The sequence below is a fragment of the Pleurodeles waltl genome, chromosome 4_2, assembly GCF_031143425.1.
Source record: "Pleurodeles waltl isolate 20211129_DDA chromosome 4_2, aPleWal1.hap1.20221129, whole genome shotgun sequence".
Classification (NCBI taxonomy): Eukaryota; Metazoa; Chordata; class Amphibia; order Caudata; family Salamandridae; genus Pleurodeles; species Pleurodeles waltl.
The window spans coordinates 852,294,269-852,318,014 of record NC_090443.1 but is presented as its reverse complement, the minus strand read 5'-3'; the positions used below and the strand labels follow the sequence as shown (position 1 = coordinate 852,318,014).

Below are 23,746 nucleotides of genomic sequence, written 5' to 3'. Positions count from 1 at the left end.
ACTTCATTCAGTCTAGATAAACAAAACAACTGGATTAAAACATTGCACTACAATCTGCGGCCTTAGGAACTTGATAGGAGAGACCTACAGGATTCTTCACAGAGATATTCTCTGACTTGTGAGATTGGATATTATTCAAATTAAACTTATCTAGTCATAGGCAGATATGTGAATCTTTTGTGGCCTGAAGTGTTGGTGTGGGGTATCAAAAACAGGAAGGGAGAAGTACTCAGAAATTGGCTCTGCTCGCTTTGTTTCCTTGCACAATATCTTTCCATTTGCTAAAGTTTTCAATAAAAACATGAATTAATATGAAATTACTAAACAAGAGAATGAAGCAGCCTGGGCCTAGCAGCACTTGCTTGTTGTACTCACAAACCTGTTTTTAAACTCTGTGTGACCTAGTCTGCTTGACTTGCTGAAGCAAAACTGCTAATGTTAACACATTTCTTTGCAAAGCAATTGCTTCGATTCTAACCTTTGCAGGGCTATGCATGTTACAAAACTTCATCCACCTTAAACAATGGAAGCAGTATTATGTATACCTTTTGCTTGCTAACCTGCTTTGGAATGGGTTGACTTGCACATAATATATATATATTAAATTGCTTCTTTTATGAATGGACCTGCAGTGTGGAAGATATGGGAAGGGAGACGATGAATGTATTTGTGCAGGTTCTTTATTCTTTCAGAAGCAAACTGTACATGGGAAACAATACCGATGTTTCAATTCTTCTCGGAATGTGAACCGAACAAATGTTTTACAAGTTTCAACACATGAAGAATACAATTACATTTATGTTAAACTGTTAATGATTATAGCTATTAATTTGTTATAAAAGTTGTCAGAGGGAAAGAGTAGGGGGCACCCAATGCAGAGCGAGGCAGAGATGAGAGGGTGCTACTTAGGTTCCTGGTGCTTGGACATCCCATCTCATCCTATTTAGTCATTTTAGCTAATTTACTTCTCCACAGAGCAGATTTGTGACTATTTCTAGGAAGGAGGAGGGAGCTGGATTGACTGTTGCAGAATAACGTGATAGCCAAGGATTATTGGAGTTGATAGCTGTGAGAACTAAATAAAGACAAATAAAGAATTACATTTGAAAATTCTTAACTGTATTTTCCCAGGCTTCTTCAATGCAATTAGACCAAATTGCAACTGTATTCTTCATGAGCACAGGGAGATTTTTGTCTATTAGACTAAGACGAATGTAACAGGGACAGATTCAAGAAACAAAACATGCAATTGTTCTGTAAACTATATTGACTAATAAAACTTATTACTCTATCTTAAACTCTCAGTATTGTCTCCTACACGGTTAACTTGTGTTCAACAAAAGTTTATGCTGCAGCTTATTATTATATCTAACATCCCCTCAAAGATCCAAAGACCAATAGTCGTCTCAGCAGTAGGGCAGATACGCTGCCCCATTTAGTTTGGTTGCAGAGGGATGGTTACAAGTGCTAGGGAAATATAACCTCCATAGACGATAGGGAGTAATGAAAAAAATTAAAAGTTGTGTGTCCAAAGCCCGGAGCCTGATTGCGAAGATTGATGAGGCGCGGTTTCCGAAACATTTGCGCTGGCAGTCGCATAGTTGGTAAACAAATTTGAAGGGTGTGAGTATTAATAAGGTTGATGCACTGACAGATATGTGGTGACCGTAATACTTTTCTTGTATGTCAAATTTTGAATTGTTGGGAGATATTACTTGTTGTTGAGTAGATAAAGAGGTTATCAGACTAAGAAGTAGTCTAATATCCCAGGATAGATAAATACAGATAAGAAAAGTTGCCTGCTAGGTCAAGAAATGGCAACATTACACAAAGAAAGGGACAGATAGACTTTCGCTGTGACTGTACTAATGATAAATTCGCGATTAGGGAACCTGATGTGCAAGTTTGAAGCATCACTAATTAGGTGATTTCCTGCAGGTCGAGAACTCATCCGAGTGAGTAGTGGATTCTTGTATGATTAGGAATTGGAAAAGTTTTCAAAACCCAGTTCTGATAGTTGAGTGTACCTTTAGATTTCTTTATAAGAAGTAGAAAAGAATTGAGTACTTTTGTATTGTTAATAGTAAGAACTTTTTGTTCAGTGTCGAAAAAGGAGAACATTGTAAAGGAGGGTGAACTGCTGCAAGGAGTGATTTGTGGCCTGATAGTGTGCCCTGCTGCAATTAGTCAGTAGGTGTGAGAATACGCTGTGATTGGTTAAAATTAAGTAAAAGATATGTAGCCGTTGGTGGATTGTTTTTCTGAACTATATTGCGATTTGACAAATGGGAGGTCAGGGCTTTGACGTATATGGAACAGATTCTAAACACCAAGATATATAAAGATTTGTATATAAAAAGCCAAAAACATGAAATTCCAAAATGCTATTAGGAGAATACTGAGAAGCTATGTAGTGATTCTAGTTCTAGAGAAGGTGAGGAGACGCCTCCAGAGGGTAGGCCAGCATACCACATGATGGTCGAGTCATGTGCCTGGCTTCGTGAATGGTTTACAGTCACTGAAAAGGAGGAGGCACTGAGATTCCCAAGGTGGGCAACATTTATTTGGGAATTCTTAGAAAATTTAGAGATGGTTTAAGTGAAATGAAACCGCCTCCTAGACCTACACAATTTGAGGCATTATGTGAATGGAAAAGGCTGGCATTAAAATAGGACAAGGAGATGTACTAAAAAAGCTTTAAGTAATTACTTGATTTGGGATGATAGAGTACAGGAGGAAAGATATAGCTGAGGGCACTAGATTGTATCCATTATATACGAACAAAGAAACCGATTGGACAAAAGATTGTGAAAGGTCACCCAGAAAGAAATTTAAGGGGGAGAGTGAACCAAAGGACAAACAAAATATAGATACTTATTCAGATTCTAGAGATGATATACTGGAAGAGATGTTATCAACACATCCACCACTGTATGTATTACCTACAAAGTTTGGTATCTGAGGTAACGTAGTTATTGCCACAGCTCCTGAGATTTCACAGATTACTAGCCAGATGCAATCAATAATGCCTCTAAAGATACAACCTGTATTGACCCAGTAAATTAGAACATAGCGAGTGATAGTTCAGCCGATTACTGCACAGCCTGTTATTGAGCAGCCTGTAATCCAAAAAACAGTTACTAGTGCTCCTGCACACATAGAACGTCTCAGATGATATCTCCAGCTAATGTAACAGTTGACCTGGACAAAGTGGCCCAGACAACTGGATTAGCTACTCAGTTCAGGTTACACCGGCAGCAGTGATTCTGCAAACAACTGGGGATACTCTAGTAACTAGGTTTGTCCCGGCTTCATGGTTTGTTGTGTGGACAAAATATTCAGGCATTAGGGAAAGGGTAGGTATTTTGTCTTTACAACAGACTACACCAGCTGAAGGAAATGCAAGAGAAGGGTGTGTTTCTCCTTGGATTGAAGAGGTTATTAAGAACTGTACATGAGTGGAGGATGCAGAAAGACCAAATACTAGCACAAGTGTAGAGACTAGTCTAGTTATCCAAGAGGAAAGGCTAGTAAATGTGCCACAACTGAAGGTTGAATTAGAGGCAACTTTGAGTGGATGTTTAAATCTTGAGCACACAGAACAATACCAAGAAGAGGAGTTGATTTATGTAAGAAAATTATGAGAAAGGCTGCTGTGATGCATGATCAATTAACTGAATTAACAAATAAGTATGATGTAGACATTTCCAAAAGTGTACTATTGCAGAGAAGCTTCAGAGAGCAACTTGATGATAAGTCCATTGAAAACATGCATCCGCCAAGTTTGAGAATTCACTTCACAGAATTAAGTATGTGCGCAAATGGAGTGAGATGGAGAAATAAAAACTAAGTGGGCACAAAAGCAGGACAGAAAAATAAACAAGCCGACGAGGCTGAGCAGAAAGGAAATCAGAAAGAGCAGCTAGAGTAAAAAGATACAGTTACAGCATACCCATTGAAAGAAATGGCACGCGGAGGATATGCACATGTTCGGTGGAGTAGGGGAGATCTTTTATCGTTTACAAATAACCTTTCAAGATTGGAGAACAATCCAATGCAAAATATACAAAAAAGTTCAGGGTTTGTGATATTGTCTAAAGTGCTGTGGGTTGATTTAGATACCTTCTTTGACATTGTGACTTGTGGGCAGAATGTAATATTGCTGTTCTGTGGCCAAATGCGGAGACTCTAAGAGATCCTGTTGATAATGCATCATCAGCAGTAGTTATGACCAAGTACAATGATATTTCTGAAAGGTAGAATTCAATTCAACCTAAAAACTTGAATTATTGGAAGTTAAATAGAATGTAGCAGGAAGTTAAGGAAGCAGTGCACAAGTTATATGAGCAATTGGTGAAGGCTTTCCACAACACAGAAGGCAAACACACCTAGATCTCAGAGATATGGGGTCTCATTACCACATTTGTGCTCGACTTGAGGCCGGATATTTGTCAGCATATTCAGCAGAATGTGATCTGTTGGCAGAAAAAGACTTTAGGTGATATCCTAAAGTATGCATAGCACTGTAGTGATGAGCAAGAGATGAAGCAGCAGAAAATTAAGGAGAAAGTCAAGTTGGCTCAGACAAGGTTTGCGCAACAGGGTTTTGAAAATGTGTTGGGTACTGAGAATGTTGGTGCAATTCAGAATATGAAAGGAGTGTCATCGAGTGGAATTTAGACTGGAGTACAGGAGCTGCCAGGAAGAGGAGGGGTGTTCCCATCAATCCAGGTACAGGTGTTGATGTTGCGATACTGAAGAAAATGATCACCAGTCACATGTGCAATACGATGAGGCATTAGAAGCATGAATGTAGGTTTAATCCAGACAGAAAACAAAATAATCAGATGCATGATGTAAATAAAGTTCATATGTCAAATGTTCCAGTACAGCAAATACAAGCCCCGGTACAAAATCGAAATCAAATTATACTTATGTCCCAAGTCCCTGTGATTCGGCCTATTATGAATGTAGTACGTTTAAATCAGAACCAACTGCCTAGAATGAATCAAAATTTGGTGCTGGATCAAAATCCCAATGTACTTCAACATTCCCAATGATTGATCAAATCGGGATGCTAAACTCTGGCACCCTGGTGCCTGAGGGGTGGGGAGGCAGATTGCATGCTTGGTGCAATGTTAGCGGTAGACCACCAATTGTCATTTCTTATTGACACTGGAGATACCCATTCCACTGAAAGAACAGTGGAAGTGCCAGACCTATCCCTCTCGGGAGGAGAATTGGAAGTTGTGGGATTTGCTAATGAACAAGTTACCAACCCAATTTCAGAGAAGGTAGTGTACAAATATGTTCATTTAAAGAAAAAAGTCAGTTTGTAGTATGTGATTCGAGTCCTGTTAACTTATTAGGAAGGAATTTGCTGAATATGTACTCCAAATGGAATTGAGTTTCAAACACATAGAAGATAAGTTTAATTGAAATTCAACCCAGGGGAAGCAGCAGAGTTCTATTCCAGGTTAGTATTAAATGACTTGTCCAATGAGTTAATTAGAAAGGTTAAACCTGAAATGTGGAATGTGACAGGAATAGATACCGGATTGGCTAAAGGAGTTGACCAGTCTGAATAAAGCCAAATGCAGCTTTTCCGAGAACATCACCTTACCCAATAACTCCAGAAATTATATATGTTTTGAGGGATTACATCTTTGATTAATGAAATGCTAGAGAAAGGCATTTTGAGGGAATTAATTGGAAGACCATGTAACTCACCTGTTCTGGGTTTACAGAAGCCCAGTGGCAAGGTCAGGGTAGTGTAAGATTAGAGGAGAACAAATAAGATTGTATTCCCATGTTGTCCTGTGCGAGTCCGAGCCACCATATTTCATCAGATTCTATGTACAGCTAATTGGTTCATGCCGATTGATTTGTGCCAGGCCTTCTTTGTAATACCTTATCACCAAGACAGTCAACTTCTATTCTCCTTCGTGTTCAGAGAGAAGGTATTGACGTGGTGCCATGAACCGGAAGGGTATACATAGAGTCCATCTCTTTTTAATCAGATACTGAAAAAGAACCTAGAGTCCTTAACACTACCCTGATCTTCAGTTCTGATTCAGGATATTGATGGCCTACAGGATGCATCAATACTAGGGAAAATTGTCAAATGGATTCCATAGCTTTGTTAAACCATTTGCTAAGAATGAACACAAAGTACTGCCTAACTAATTGCAATACTGTCAGAGAGAAGTACAATTACCTGGGACACAGTATTGTAAAGGATGTGAGGAAAGTTCCAAGAAAAAAAGTTGAGGTGATTTTGAATATGAATCCTCCAAAAACACAAAAGGAAGACAATGTTTCTTGGAATTATTAAATACTATAGACAATGGATACCCAACCTTTCTTTGGTGGCAAAACCTCTACTGAGTATGACTCACAAAGATGTAACTGATCCGATTCCACGGGACAACAAATGCATTAAAGTGTTCCTAGAGGTATGAGAAAGTCTATGTGGTATCCAGCACAGGGAATGTGAGATTATACAAAATAATACATCCTGTTTTGCAGTGAGAAAGTAGGCTGCACTCTCTCAGCGCTAACCCAAATTCACAGAGGTTACAAAAGGCCCATTGCCTACTTTGCTCTGACTCTAGATCCTGTGACGGCTGCTTTGCCGGGTTGCCTGAAAGTGGTGGCTGCATTGAGCGTGAGTCTTGAAAAGTGTGAAAACATTGTGATGGGGTTTCCTTTGACCGTCAAGGTCCTGCATTCAGTCGAGGTGTTAGTAACAAAGACTAAAACACAGCACCTAACGAATTTGAGATTTACCAAGACTGAGCAACAGATATTATCTGGAAACAAGGTTGTGCTGAGGAGATGTCAAGTTCTAAAACCTTGTTACACGATGCTGCCCATACCTGGAGAAAATGAAATTGATTACTTTGAACATGATTGCCTTGATGTCACAGATTTATGCACCCAGACCATATATAAAAGATGATCATTTGGATAATCCAGATTATGTCCTATTTGTAGATGGTTCATGTTTAACAGCAGATGAGGAATGCTTAAGATCAGCATATGCAGTATGCACCATTCAGGAAATTATTGAGGCTTCATGGCTTTAAGGTATTTCCTCAAAGCAAGTTGCAGAACTGATTACCCTTAACTAAAGCTTGCACCTTGATGACCAAAATGAGAGTGACTATATTCACAGGTCACTGATATGGGTTTGGTGTTGTCCATGACTACGGGCAATTATGGTCACAGTGAGGTTTCATGACCGCTGCTGGTATGCCCATCAGAAATGGGCAACAGTTAAAAGAATTATTCGTAGCTTTGCAGGAATCTACTGAAATTGCTGTTGTAAAATATGCAGCACGTAGTAGCAATTGTAGCTACGTCACAGTTTGAAACAGGTATGCCAATGAAGTGGCAAGCTATTGTGCAACTATATCATGCATTTACAATGGATTATACATGACACAAAACCATGAGGAAAGCCTTCTTGCTATGATTTTGAGAACAGCTGACAATTGGGTGGAGTTGAGACAAATGTAAGAAAATGTGCCTGTGTGAGAGAAACCAGCTTGGATCAGGATAGGTTGCAGAATCGATAACAACAATGTGTGGGTGTCAATGGATGGGAGAACAATGTTACCAGACAGTCTATTTGTCCTAATGACCCCGACATCTTCATAGGCAAGCACATATAGGCAGGGATGCCATGGTTAGGACCTTCAGACAGTTTAGGTACAATCCTAAATTCAAAGCACATGCAGAAGTGGTATGTCACAGGTGTATTACATGGCAGCAAATTAATACTGGCAAATAAAACTTGTCACTTCGAGTGACGTGGGAGGATCCAGCGGTCCTTGTAACCAGATGCAGAAGGTTTTCATAGAGATGCCGTTTGCAGTGGTTTAAGGTATGTTCTGGTGATTATTTACATTTTCTCCCAATGGTTGGAAGCCTACCTAACCAGAAGAAATGATTGCCTCACTTTAGCAAAGTACCCTCCAAAGGAGTTAATACCCAGGTACGGTATTGCCTGTCTCTCTGGAATCAGATCGAGGTACTCACTTCAGCAGTGACATTAAATTATGTGAAGCATTATGAATTGAACAAAAGCTACATTACAGTTATCGTCCAGAAGCTTCAGGCATTGTGGACCAGTTGAACTGCACCATTACTAGCAAACGTTTGTGCTACCACTTCGTTAAAATGGCCTGGCACTTTACCCTTGGTGTTGATGAGTATGTGAAGTACACCTGATAAAATAACGGGTCTATCTCCTCATGAGAGTCTGATGGGGAAGACAATGAGACTGCCTGCACTTCCAGCAAATGCACCTGTGAATATTTCAGATGGCATGGTACTAGACTATTGCAAGGAATGACTGATGTGGTGCATTCTGTCTCTCAACAGGCTGAAGTTGTGACTGAAATTCCAAGCCAGGACCAGTGTCAGAACTTAAACCCTGGTGACTGGGTACTAATCAAAAAACATGTGAGAAAGTTCTGTTTAGGGCCCCACTGGAAAGGCCACTACCAGTTGCATCTGATCACAAATACTGCAGTCAAGTGTGTTGGGGTTCCAAATTGGGTGCATGGATTGCACATCCAAAGAATGAGGAATCCTCAAGAAGAAATAGTGCTATATAAGGCAGGAGAACTAAGAGCACCGGTGTATGTACAACTGTCCTTTGTACAAGAAAACATTCCAGGAGAATCAGATTGTGATCAGGGACAGTAAGAGAAAGTTGGGGGTGAACAAATGTAAACAGGTGAAGTTGTCCAGTTAACAGATATCTCACAAGGTGATAATGGAGAAACACTAACTGTAATTGTTGGTAATGAGTATCCTGAAACAGTGACAGAGCAAGAGGGACAACCTCAGGACCCAGGAGAGGGTACACATTCTGGAACCAGTACAGGGAGAAATTTACATGATGAGAGTTGGCCTGAAAGTGTAAAAAAAGAAACAAAAATGGGCGTTGAATACCAAATCAGTACCACTAAAACCAAATCAAAGAAGAAGAAGAATGAAGAGGTACCAGTGATACAGAAGGAGAATTGAAAAAAGTAAAAATGAGACTGTCAAACGACATTCATCACTTGCCTTGACATATTATCTGACCCACATCCTGAATATTCCAATCTCTGACACACTTGACTGGAGCAAGGAGCTGCCATAGCCTCCTTGAGAGACTAAGATGTCAAAAATAATTTGAAAAGAGACATTGAGAAGAAACATACTTAACAGACATTGAAATGAGATATTGAATAAACCGTACAGAAAAAAAAGAATTGCTTGAAGATCAACTTACCCCCTAGATTAAGAAGAATGCAAATTAGGGATAACCTTCTAGAAGAACACGAAGTAGAGTTAAGGATTGTCTAACAAAGACTGTGGTTACTAGACATTGAAAATACGAATAACTAGGTAATTCAGGAAAAAAATATTTAAACCATTCTACTGCTACATTGCTGTCACTAATGAGTTACCTGTAGTAGACCTGCTTGTAGAGACAACATGTATACTGTAAGCAGAACTAGAGTAAAAGTATTTTAGAGAACTCTACTAACACTGATAGTATTAATAGGGATAGCAATGGTTTTAGTAATACATTTTACACTAGATGCAGAGAAAACAATTTTTGATTTTGTAACCATAACACAGAAACCAATGCATGATGAAGACAAGTTAAAGACATCATTTGTAGACTATTCTATGAATTTACATTGTAGATTAGTACAAGAATATACTAAAGCTTTAGAGATTAAGGACTGTTAGGTTTGCGCTCACATGATATTTTCAGCTGATGAACAATTTTTATCACATTCCTCTTTCTTATGCTACTTCTTGTAGCATACTTCTTAGTCTAGTATATAGGCAGCAACACTTTGAATAGTATATTTCAAATATGGCGCTTTAGAAACTTCCATTAATGAAAAGCATAAATTTACATCCACAAGCTAAAAATATGGTGACAGCTTTATATTACTTTAGGCCATTTCTTCCTCTAAATATGGTTAAGGCACATGAGAAAAAAATATATCCTATTTATTGAGTTCACAAGACAAGACATTTATATAAATGTTAGAAGAGAGAAATGAGAAACTTCCAAAGACTGAACACAGGAGATAATATGTGCAGAGGAAAGTGTGGAAAAGAGGAAGGTGAATTTAGGAGGAAGATAGCAGGTACCTAGACTGAAATTAGAAGAAAGAATTAAAGGGAAACTGTGCATATTTAGAAGAATAATCAGTGGGAATGAAGTACCTGTGAACATACATTTGAATTATGTGAAAGAGAACGGCAGATTTGACAAGAGGATGATCCAACGCTACCAAGAGTGTATGTTACATGGAGGAGATTTACATACTTTAGGTTGCCTACATTCTGGGAGGAAATATGTTATTTCGGTTTGTTGTTTCTGAAAATGTATCATTTACAGACTTCAGAGGCATTAAAAATGACACCAGCAGACAGGAGATGCACACGAAGTGTGAATGAAGGAACACAAATGGTGGGAGATATATTTGAAGCTATAATATCTGCAGTGGGTGCGATATTAAATGACGGAACAATTAGAAGGTTGTAAACTGTCTGATAAGTAGGTAACAAGCACATCTGGAGCTATATTATTACAACACAGAGCTTGTAGCTATTAAATCCAGATTTGCTGCAGTCACATACCAGATGAGAGCAAATAAATACAATAATATCAAAGAACATAACTGACTTAAGGCTTGATCTTAAACTTTGGAAACTCCTAGTATAGCTCAAAGCTTTTCCAAAGGGGTTGCAACAGTAGCAATCTGGTTCAAAGGTCTGGGAGGAGGAATCCTTGAAACTGTATTAGTACCCATGTTAGTATTAATAGTCTGCCTTCTGACTACACTGGACATATATAAGGCTATTAAAATGATTCTGATAAAGAAAAGCACAAGAGAAATCAACAAAAGAATGAATAAAGATTTGGAACTGAGTGACAGGGTGAATGAAGAATAGAAGAAATAAAAGAAACTCTAAAGAGAAAAAGACAAATGTCTGGCAATGATGAAAAAGAAAGTTCATTATGACAAATACATTTGTTGAAGTGAGGTCATGATGGTTACAAACTATCAGGAGGGAGACAACTGCTAAAGCGTTCAATAAAAACATAAATCAATATGAAATTACTAAGCGAGAGAATGAATCTAGGCCTAACAGCACTTGCTTTTCATAGTTATAAACTTGTTTTAAACTCTGACCTATGCTTCCTGATTTGCTAAAGAAAAAACTGTTAACGCTAACAAATTTCTTTGTACAGTAAAAGTTTTAATTCTAATATTTGCATGGCCGATGCGTGTTACAAAACCTCTTCAGTTTTACACAATGAAAGCAGTATTATGTAAACTTGTTGCTTGCCAACCAGCTTTGGAATACACAGACTTGCACAAAGTATATTCTAAATTGCGTTTTGTTTTTTTATGAATGGATGTATAATGTGGAAGGTATGGGAAGGGAGATGACTATTGTAGTCATGCATGTTCTTTATTCTTTCTGAAGTAAGCTATACTTGGGAAACTGCAAAGTGTAAACTTACAATTATGATAAATTGTTAATGATGGTATCTATTAATTTGTTATAAAAGGTGACCAAAGGAAAGATTAAGGGGCACCCAATGCAGAGCAAGGCAGATACGAGAGGGCTCTCATCCTATTTAATAATTTTTGCTAATTTGCTTCTCCACAGAGCAGATTTCCGACTATTGCTATGGGGAGAAGCAGGGAGATGGACAGACTGTTGGAGATTAATGTGATAGCTGAAGCTTAATGAGTTGATAGCTGTGAGAACTGTGTTAGAGACAGAATAAAGAATTACATTCTAAAATTCTTAACTGTATTTTCCCAGAATTCTTCAGTGCAACTAGACCAAATTGCAACTGTATTCCTTATGACCACAGGGAGCTTTTTGCCAAATAGAGACACAACTAGAACAGGGATAGATTCAGAACACACTACATGCAATAGTTTTATAAACTGTATTGACTAATAAAAACTATTACTCGATTTTTTAATACATTCTTTAAGCTATGTTAAACTCTCAGTATTGTCTCCTATAGAGTTAAAGTCTGATTAACAAACGTTTATGTTGCACCTTAATATTATACCTAACAGCCACCCCAAAGATTAAATGATCAATAGTGGGCTCGGTAGTAGGTCAGCGTAATGATGTGAGTAAATGTTTAGTAAGGATATACTGCCCAACATTCACCAATTTTCTCTGCTGTATCGCACAGTTTTCTCTCTACCTTTCCCTATGCTCCCTCTCTTTTTCTCTCTCTTAAAGCCTCATGTCTACTGCAGGTAACCTGGGAGAGTTGTGGAAAGTGAGCCAAGAGACAGCCTTGGGCTTTCAAAGACAGCCAAGGGATACCAGGGAACTACCTGATGAAATAAAAGACCTGTCCAGCCCTGCCTGATCAAACAAGAAGCCACTCTTTACTCACATCTAGGGCTCCTGTTAACCCCAGGGCATGTACATCTCAGCGTTTTTGCTAGCAAACCACATTGATTCTGTTATAATACTCATGTGTTCCTCAGTTACAATTCAACCAATTAACTAAATAAGCTTCCAATGGGCTTTTTAAAAGCGAGGAGTCTGGAAGGTCAGTCAATAGGCCGAACTGTATGTCCGCATAGACAAATAATTAGCTAACGGGCTCCAATGTACATGTTCCCCTAAACACACTAATATAGTAAAGAGCCTTTACAGTGCAGGCATGTCCACGCAATAACTTGACTATGCATGAGAAGTATATTTAAGTTAAGTGTGTATGTAAGTATGTCTATATATTACTCAGGTTGGGTCAATGTTTCCATAGAAATTGACTTTTCTACTTTACCAATAACTTGGGCACCGCCTGCCAAATCTTCACAACTTGCTACATTTTACCTAGATTGTGCAAAGAAAATTTTGGAGTGATACATCAAGCAGGGGCCAAGAAAAAAGTGGGGGTCCCAAAACACAAGATCTCCAAGCATTTTCCATAGTTATTTTTTACCAGTGCTATTGAAAAAACTGCTGAAGAGATTTACATTAAAGTTGGAGGGAAGCTCTCGCAAGAGTCCCTCAAATCCAATTAAAAAAAAAAATAAAGTGTTCTGGTTGGCCTAGGGGGCTTTTTACTCCTGGGCCAATTAGCTCCCACAGGAGAGAGACTTCTGCAGGAGTTAGTCCTCTGATTGGCTGCCAGCAACATGAAGAAAAATGCTACTGGCAGCCACTACAGAACCTAGTCTACTGTCCTGCACATTTTAAAAAAATATATAAGGGCGGAGGGTAGGGATACTCTGCCCCCATAGCCTTTGTGGGGTGGTCCCAGAGCCAAGTTCCCTGTAGGCTGTGCACACAGCTTTGCTCCTTTCTCGGCACTCTCAGAACCAAAAGATATAACAAAAGGGAGGAGTGGAAACTCCCCCTTTCTCTTTTTGTGTGTGATAGGCAGCGCTTCAGGAGGCCAAGGACATCCAAAGATGAAGGGGCTGCTGCTTCTGAATGTTTCATGAGGCGGAGCCCAGGCAGTGTGAAATAAACACACCTGTGATTGTATTTCAGACTGCAATAAGAAGGTAAGGATGTGGCATTAAGCCAGAGCTGCGGACATTGGAACTGGGGTAACAGGTTGTAGTGTTGGCGTTCCAATTCTTTCCGGTTAAAACAGCAAAAAATAATTTACATTCTTTCTGCTGAAATATCTGTGCTTTAAGATTGCACAAATACGTTTTCACTGATCTTCCTTTTGTTCATCATTACATATGAAGGCACCTTCAAATACTGAGTTCTAGGCTGTGAGCTATACAAAATATCTTGTGTTTGATTTACTACCCTATAAAGTTGCTCCATCTATAATTACAAGGAAGGCCACATAGAGGGTACATATGACCCCAGACTCGCCGTTTAGTTCACAAATAGCATTGTCATCAGAGGGAAGGCAGGAACATTCCTCAGTTCATGTTTAAAAACGCCCACTTTTAATAAATACTTCACACATAATCTGATGTACTGAAGTGAAAAGCTTCTGAGTGTTAATTTGAATTTTGAAAACACCTTACCAGATTTTAAAACAATCTTTGCCGCATGATTGACATGGCACACATTTTCAGGGCTCGGCACTCGAATGGGCTCTTAAGAGCCAGAGACGACCCTTGGCTCAGCCTTCCCCGTTAATTTGTTTGCTGGCCCACCACTATCTTGCACCATAATAAGGGCCAATGGTATTATACAGCAAAACAGAATCAAATAACGTGGCAGGGATGGCTTATGTTGAAAGAAAATAATTTATTGGCGTAATTTGCATGTTTGATATCATCTCTTTATATTTTTTCATTTTTACACATTTGACACGGTCTGGGTAAATTTCTCACCTCACTATTACTAATTTAACTCCCAAATACAGCAATTAGCAACAGAAATGTATACGGTCAACATTTGTGAAAGGCCTTCCACGCAATATGTTGCAATCTGTGGATTACATATCAGATAATGGATTATGTGGCACATGCAGCAATCCAGAGTTACGCAGAAAAAGCCACTACCTCAAAATTAAATATTTTAAGTGGCGTGACCATAGTACAAGATGTGAGCATTGTGTAAAACATAGGTTTTGTACAGGAAGGGTATCCTTCCAGTACCAAAGCTATCCTTTAAGACTTTCCACATTGTATGTCTGCTAAACTGTACAACACACACGCAAGGTTTGAAACAGATGGAGTCTTTTAAAAGTTGGGCCACTGTCATGCCTATCTCGAGGAGACATAATATTTTTGCTCAAATCCCTGCTTTTAAATGTTAATAGCTAGGGATTGGCCTTGCACCCTAGGTTGGTTGCATGGGAACGGCCATGTACCCCTCCATGCTACTACCCCTGGATGCAAAGTAGTGCAATGTACAGCATAGAGCTACTTTGTGTTAATGTGGGCAACTTTACTTTATTGTTTATGTATGCTATTTTACAATGCTGAGACTAACGAAGGTATGCCCTGTACCGGAGAGTGTTTGGATATATTGTTAAAAGAAAAAAAAAAGCTTAATTAAGTGTGTTTAAAAATAAATAAATACTGGGGCCAACTTTTCCACACAAATCATGCTTTGTCCTGGTAAGTAAATTCCAGCATAACACTGTGTGCTGGGTTTGTGTCACTTTTGTGATGCTAACTCAGTGTATAGTGTTAGTAAATCCAGGTCAGAATCTTTACACAGGTACTTGCCAATGTTATTAGGAGGATTTGTGTTCTTTCTGCTAGATACTGCAAGGTTACCAAGTGACCAATGCAGAGCTAGCATTACTATACTGTGTGAAATCAGAATGCAACGAAGAAGCTAAAGAGAAAGGCCCTAAACCGTGAGAGAAAAAGGGTTTGTGTCTGGCATTGAGCCTGCCAGATTACTGTAGACACGTTCCAGTTTGTGAAGGAGGTTTAGACCCTCCCTTAACGGCTATTATGCATTTATTTACGAATACCTACAATTTCAGAGGGGGCTGAAAATGTAGCTGTGCTAATTCACTTAACTGCACATTAGTGTTTTTTTTCCCCACATATTAGGTCAATTTCCTCTCTCTTCAGCACTTCATACTTATCTGCAGTGCTGTACACATGCTTGAGTCATGTCTTTGAACTTCATGCGGCTCACCAAACACCCCCCCGTAAGGCCCATCCGATATTCAATGTTCTTATCAACCCATGCAGTCCAAAAAGGTGTCCAGAATCAAAATGCAAATCAGAATACATCACAGCTTTGCCCAGAGTATTGAGCACTATAAAAATACATGAGGACCAAAAATAAAACATGAGGTGTTCCTATTGCCCTTACAAGTGATGAGCTGTGGATGCAGGCCTCTTAGTGGCAGCAAAGATGCTGACACATGGCCTGGCCAAGGCCTGCCCCTTTACCTTGTGAGGATTCTAGAATAAGTTGGAAAAGTTGGGCAGAAGAGATGGAGAGTCACACTCTATAATGTGACTTTAACCAGATTTTGATCAGGAGCATGGCTATTTTTGCTTCAGCCAGTACAAAGGCACCATGGCCCAGATAAGAAAGAGGTGCAGTCTTCTCTGCACTGGCATTTAACACCGAACACACAAAAGGTGATGGCAGGAACACTTGCAATAAGTCTAACCACTGGCAATTGTTCAAGACCGCATTCCAGCTCACTGTTCTTTTGCCCACCCTTCCAACTCAGTTTGGACCCAGACATATCCAAAACAATCTTGACCCTGCTCAGACGATAACAGTCCCACCCGAACTGCCATTTTTTGCATGTATTCATATTTTTTTTTGCTCACTGACAAAAAGTTGCACCTAGTATATTTCCACATGTATTATTAAAGCAATAAACACATACTGACACCATTGGGCCTACTGGGTTTTGGTGTCAAAATGCAATGTGCTTCTTAAAGACAAACCCTCAGCTAGTGTCAAAATCACAAAAGTAATGTTGCACATGCTCAGATTCTAAAATAAAACAGAGTTAACACATGGCTGTCTTCAGGAAGCACGTTTACCCAAATTAGATAGTAAAGCAATGTGGAAGGCACACATTGTGGGGCAACTTCATGAGCAGTGGCAGGCTCAAAGAGAGGTGTATCCTTCACTTACTAAGGGGTGTATGTACTTCACCAAAAACACAGACTTTAAAATCCGCTGAGCCATGTAGCACTTTACAGCTGACTGGCAAAGGGGAAGGCGCAACAGACAAAGTGATAACCACTTCCTTGGTGGACATTCAACATGCCACACATCACCGTTCATGTAGTGTATGAGCAATGCTGTACTTGGTTTAATTTCTCCTCATTGACCATGGGCTGAAACACTCCCCCCTACCCCAACAAATCTAAATGACAAGCTGGGGAACTAAATTCCCCAGGTCTGTCCCTTCTCATCCAAGCAGCTCATGGGAGCAAATGTATATTAACATTATTGTGAATCGAAGACTGTGGTGCAGTTACGCTTTGTGAATCAGCATCTGCAGGCCGGGAACATGGTCAGAGCTATCATTTCTGCATCAGGTTCGGAATCCAGAGGGGCCCATTAAACACGGATATATATATATATTTTACTTCCACAACAGCAGTCAAAGGGCGGGGGAGGGGGGGCGTGTTGCAACAATTATGGAAATGCCTAGATCTGTGTCAAGGGTTTCTGTTTGCAGTGTGAGGGAGATGCTCAGGGATGTGATTTTCTATTTACAAGGAAAAAGTGGCATTTTGAGATTGGTAGTAAATCTTGCATTCTCCCTACTTTCCGTGGAGTTTCAGTACCAGATGTGAAATATCTGGGTTTCAGAACTTCATTTATATTATTCTTTTCATTTAAAGTGCACGTCAAAAACATTATGACAGCCACTAGACAAACTACAGCCAGCCCACCACAGTTGTATGCTTTCAAATCAATGCCTTCCTAGGTCCAGAAAACAAACTACATTCTCTAAAGTACTCATCTACATACATAAACAGTAAGCAACAACATTTATAGAATCATCCATTCCATTCAAAATTGTAATTTTTACTACATCTGTAGGTGACCTCTTGGGAATAAACGCAAAGCACTGTATTTTGCTAACAGTAATCATCATCAAGTCATCATCATGCACCACCTTCTTAGGTTCCTTTATGTAATATCTACCAAACTCCTATCCAGTGACTTTTAGGCACAGGATTCTATAGGGGATAAGGTACCCCTTGTTAGAAATGGGGTTTTTGGTTGGCAGTCAGGTTACACCCTGTCCAAGCAAAAGCCCTCACTCTAGTCAGGGTAAGTCACACACAATCCAAAATTATCCTGTGCCCACCCTCTGGTAGCTTGGCACAAGCAGTCAGGCTTAACTTAGAAGGCAATGTGTAAAGTATTTGTGCAATAAATCATGCAATAACACAATATAGCACCACAAAAATACACCACACAGTGTTTAGAAAAATATATAATATTTATCTGGATATTTGCAGGTCAAAACGATTAAAGATGCAATGTGAAATTGCAGAGATATCACTGAAAAGTGATATGAAGTGTCTTAAGTCTTTAAAAAGCAAACAAAGTCTCTTTCAAGCACAAAGTACCTGGTTTAAAGTGGAAAATCTCTGCAAAGGGCCGCAGAAGAAGAGATACGTGGAAAAATGGTGTGTGCGTCGATTTCTCCCTTGCACACACGGACTTGCGTCGTTATTTTTCACGTGGGGAAGTCATGCGTCGTTTTCCGGCATGCGGACAGTCTCTTTCTGTGGTCCGCGGGATTACCAGATGTCCCGGGGTCTGTGCGCAGATTCTTCGGCTTGTTTTCCGGCTGCACGTCGTTCCGGGAGGCTGTGTGTCGAAGTTTCGTTCTCACAGCAGGCGTTGCGTCGATTTCCCCTCTGGAAGTCGGGCGGTGTTGTTCTTGCGAGGCTGTGCATCGAAGTTCCGGTTGCCCCGAAGGCGTCACGTCGATCAGCGTTGGTGTGCGGCGATTTACTCACCACGGAGAAAGCTGTGCGGCGAAATTTTCGGCGCACTAAGAGTCCAAATGAAAAAGAGAAGTCTTTTTGGTCCTGAGACTTCAGGGAACAGGAGGCAAGCTCTATCCAAGCCCTTGGAGAGCACATTTACAGCCAGACAAGAGTTCAGCAAGGCAGCAGGCCAACAGCAAGGCAGCAGTCCTTTGTAGAAAGCAGACAGGTGAGTCCTTTGAGCAGCCAGGCAGTTTTTCTTGGCAGGATGTAGTTTCTGGTTCAGGTTTCTTCTCCAGCAAGTGTCTGATGAGGTAGGGCAGAGGCCCTGTTTTATACCCAAATGTGCCTTTGAAGTGGGGGAGACTTCAAAGAGTGGCTAAGAAGTGCACCAGGTCCCCTTTCAGTTCAATCCTGTCTGCCAGGGTCCCAGTAGGGCGTGTGGCAGTCCTTTGTGTCAGAGCAGGCCCTCCACCCTCGCAGCCCAGGAAGACCCATTCAAAATGCAGATGTATGCAAGTGAGGCTGAGTACCCTGTGTTTGGGGTGAGTCTGAGTGAATTCACAAGGAGCTGTCAACTAAACCTAGCCAGACATGGATTGTAAGGCACAGAAAGATTTAAGTGCAGAGAAATGCTCTCTTTCTAAAAGTGGCATTTCTAAAATAGTAATATTAAGTCCAACTTCACCAGTCAGCAGGATTTTGTATTACCATTCTGGCCATACTAAATATGACCTTCCTACTCCCTTCAGATCAGCAGCTGCCACTTCAACAATGTATGAGGGCAGCACCAATGTTAGCCTATGAAGGGAGCAGGCCTCACAGTAGTGTAAAAACGAATTTAGGAGCTTTACACTACCAGGACATGTAACCACACAGGTACATGTCCTGCCTTTTACCCACACAGCACCCTGCTCTTGGGGTTACCTAGGGCACACATTAGAGGTGACTTATGTGTAGAAAAAGGGGAGCTTGAGGCTTGGTAAGTACTTTTAAATGCCAAGTCGAAGTGGCAGTGAAACTGCACACACAGGCCTTGCAATGGCAGGCCTGGGACAAGGTAAAGGGGCTACTTGAGTGGGTGACACAACCAGTGCTGCAGGCCCACTAGTAGCATTTAATCTACAGACCCTAGGCACATCCAGTGCACATTTCTAGGGACTTATAAGTAGATTAAATAGTCCAATTGGGTATGATCCAAGGTTACCATGTTTAAAGGGAGAGAGCATATGCACTTTAGCACTGGTTAAAAGTGGTAAAGTGCGCAGAGTCTAAGAGCCAACAAAAACAGTGTCCAAAAAGTGGAGGGAGGCAGGCAAAAAGTTAGGGGTGACCACCCTAAAGCATGTCAGGTCTAACACCCCTGTTATACAGTATAAGGATATTACAAGTCACCAAGGAGTTACACGATCATAGAGAGGAATGAGGCTGAAAGCTGAATTCCTTTATATGATCAGGGAACTCCTAGGTGACTTGTAATATTCGTACCTTGTACGTCAGGGGGGTACTTTATCCCACTACATGGTCACCATCACCTTTCCCACAAACCAATTGAAACATTTGTGCATAGACATTTCATATGAAACAGTGAGCATGTTTAAAAACATGAAGAATAAAAATAAAACCTGTACTGCACAATTAAACACATCAAAAACCCGTTATTTGTTGCAAACAGATTTTAGAAATAGTTCAAATCAAGTAATTAAAAAAAAAAAAGGTGCACTACTTCCAATGTGTTGGAACATGCAGAAAGATTCTAGCTTTTCTCGAACTGTCTAAATAGTACATAAAATTAACATTCTCTCTGCTTGTCAGTGTAAGCTTAAAAGAAATAGAGAAGCAGAAAGAAAAGCAATGTTTGTTTTCTTTGCCCTAAACAGCTGCTTCAATTATGCTCCGTAACTTGACATGCATTTCACCTGGTCTGCTGGCTTTGGCAACAGGAATTGTGAAATTGACCGTAATAACTTATAATAGTTGAGTTCTGACATCTTTTCTGTATAAACGGCGACAGAGTGAGACAAGTAGCCCATTATAAAGACTGGTGTTTATAGAGGGATGACAGAATCCCATGTATTATATAAAGAAGTACAGATGGGTAACAGTGAATCATGGGATTCTTTTTCACTGAGGGATTCTGAGTTATGTCAGATAGACAAAGAGAGTGAAGCTCGAGTTATCTATTATGTCACTCAGAACCCGGAGTTTAAAAACATCCCCATAATATTAGAGATGAGTAAAAAGTGAATTATGTCAAGTATGGCTTCCAAAATCATCCGCCCCTACCTTCAACAACTGTGCAGGGTAGAGAATAATGGGAGAGCTTTACTCAACATGATCTCCCTGACACAAATGTGAAAAATAAATATCTTACCTGCTGTCCTTGACCAAAACTCACTTCCTTTCCTGCCCTACTTCCCCCTCCTGCAGGTGAGCTTTCTGCTGTCACTCAAAGCAGACAAGCAAAGCTGCACTGACAGGCTCTCAGAAAGCTGTCACCTGACCTGGACGGCCTTTATGATATCACAACTCTTGATAACCAATTTTGTTATCAACTGCTGTGATGTCTTAGTAAGGAGTTATGACTTTCAGAAACTGAAATACACAACAAAGTCTCTCTATATGATACATAATAAAATTCATTATATATCTCCACAGTGACCAAAAGTGAAGTTTGAACAGATATTTTTAGCAACGTATTCCACTTTTTAACAAACTCACAATAATTGAAATAATTTAAATGTTGTAATGTCAGTTGTGCTTAAGTGTGCAGAGGGCAAGCATTATTTACCTTCAAGATACTGCAAGGGCACCTTTTCCAGATCAACTTCTGCTGACGTAGTGCACTGATTAACACATTCAAGATGCAAGTCCTTTTTCCTTTCTATTGTGTGAGATGACGCGTTCTCCCAAATAAGCAGGGTATGTCTAAATTGTTTTTTATCAATCATAGTCTCTGGATTGATATGGTCAATTACTTGATGCCCCACAGTTGTGTCAATTCTGGAACACGTCTGTGTATCAACCACCGGAGAAGTACTTTCACCCATCGACAACAGTAGTTTGTTGACTCTTGGTTCTTCTGATTTGGTTTCTGTGGCTGGTCCACCAAATTTCACACGGGGCAATGCAAACGATTTTGGCACCAATATCGGTTTTCCTAAATAGCTATGTTCATTAGAGAGGCTTTTTTGATTAAGTGCCCTAACTTGAGGATATCCATGTCCTTTTGTGCTGGCTACCTGATGACTGGGTGCAGGTTGAGGGGTGCTTGCAGCCTTTGACATCTGTTGAAACATTGCTCGGCGTGCTCTAAAGTCTGGAACTTCCTCCTAGAAAAACATTAGAAAAGTAATTATAAATTCTGGACATACAAACAGTCATGGAGAGCTAACAGGTTAGGAACACAGATCTCTGGGCTTATTAAATGATGTATAGGGAAAGCACTACTACTTACAAAAGTTGAATAATGCTCTGTCTAGCATTTGAAATAGCTTGGGATAGTCAGTGATTTATGTGCATTTCTTTATTCAATAACATATGTTTACTAATGGTGTCACAGGGTTTTTGGCACCGTTGCACTGATGAGGGGGACCTTGTACGGTGTGGGTAAGGACTTTACAAAACATAGTGCGATTTAGGAATCAAGGTTAATCTACGGGGCAATGGGGGTTTGTAAATCAGATTCACGTTAACATAAGATAATAGTACTCAAAGCCCTTTCCCTGTCAGAGCGAGAACATTAAAATAGTTTAGGTTTTCATTTATATGTCATATGCGGAATAACAAAGAGACCGAAAACTGAAATGAAGCAAAGAGATCGCAGTTTTATGTTGTGCACTTGGTAGAACATTAAATTGCAGAGTAACAAGAAAGTCTTTCAAACAATGTTATCCCACACAAGAACGGTCACAGTCAGTATCCTGATATCAGCCTTGTAACTATGGCTTGGCTGACAAATCCAATCAATAAAACGAAGTTGCCAAACAGAGTACTTTAAATATGCTAAATATACGCCTCCTACGCCTTCATTTTTCAGCACCGTTTAGGCAACAGTGGAAACAACTAAGATGGTTTAAGCCCAGGCAGTTTAGAATCTGTAAAAACAAAAATAAAATAAAATAAAATAAAAAACACAAAAAAACCATAGAAACGCACTCATTTTGAATACTGCAAAGTACCACACAAACTATGATTTCCATTAAGAGAAAAAATGAGGCCTTTTAGGTGCTAGACAACAGGGGTGTGTGTCCACTTACTGAGGACACAGAGGGAGCTATATGGAGTCAAATTGAAAACAGTTACTCTTCTAACTAGTCTCAAGCTTTCTAATTTTTTGTACTTCAAAGTCTGCAAAGTTTTTAAGAACACAGCAGCAGAAAATAACAAAAGGTGGGCTTCCAGAGAAAATCCATGCATAAAACTCCATCCCTGGTAGGATAATTCGTTCTCAAAAAATATCTGCAGATAGTTATTCTACAGAAACCTACTCTGCCAGACTTTGAACTGAAGTAAGTCATGTGAAGTTGAGAAACATGCCATATTTCACAAAGTGATGAGTGCCACACTCTCAAAACTTTTTGTGGGAAGGTGATAACGCGTCCAGCCCTTATAATTTACCTGTACCTGGACACGTTGGAGTCGGTGAACCTTTTAGCCAAGTTGGGCTCTCCTCATCCTAGAATAGTCGGATCACTTAAATCAATAACCAATAACTATTGTAATCGATACTCAATACTCAATTAATAGATCGAAATAACACATTAGTAATCAAGAACAGTTGGTATTTCGACGCACCATGACCTTTCAGTCATGAATAACCACACCGGTTTATTAAAAGTTAATGAGTTTATTTCCCTATATTAACAAAGCTAACACAATATATATGAGTCTCAAAATCAAATGATATATGTATACGAACATTACAAGCTGTCCATAACAGCGGAAGAAACGCAATCTACGCAAAATCTGAATTATAATGCACTCGGTTATAGCAATGCAAATCACTAATATAAGCAATTGAACTTGACTAACTGCATACATCGGTCAGCATTACAAGATTTCATTTTAGCATGGTGCATCAAGTGAATACCTCAACTAACCTCTAATTAGCATTGGCATGTGGGGCTTCATGCAAAACGAATTTAGTCAACACAAATTTGGAAAACTTCTAGCTTGGGCCCTATCAAAATAGCAGTTGGTACCTAAAAGGAAAAACACAATGCATAATACAATTATCCTTTCATAATTACCAAATACAATCAGCATTCAAGAAAGTCTTCGTCCTTCAGGTACCGGTTCGATCAGCATGG

The 23,746-nt window shown here is 39.7% G+C and overlaps 1 protein-coding gene across 5 annotated transcripts in view; it reads right to left on the bottom strand.

Annotated features, from left to right (window-relative positions):
- FYB2 (FYN binding protein 2) overlaps positions 1 to 23,746 on the bottom strand; it is a 408,342-nt gene that overhangs the window by 295,325 nt on the left and 89,271 nt on the right. For all 5 annotated transcript variants that reach the window (XM_069232598.1, XM_069232597.1, XM_069232596.1 and 2 more), the window contains exon 2: positions 21,226 to 21,766. In XM_069232598.1, the coding sequence (XP_069088699.1) occupies positions 21,226 to 21,766 (541 nt within the window). The remainder of the gene's footprint in view (positions 1 to 21,225; positions 21,767 to 23,746) is intronic.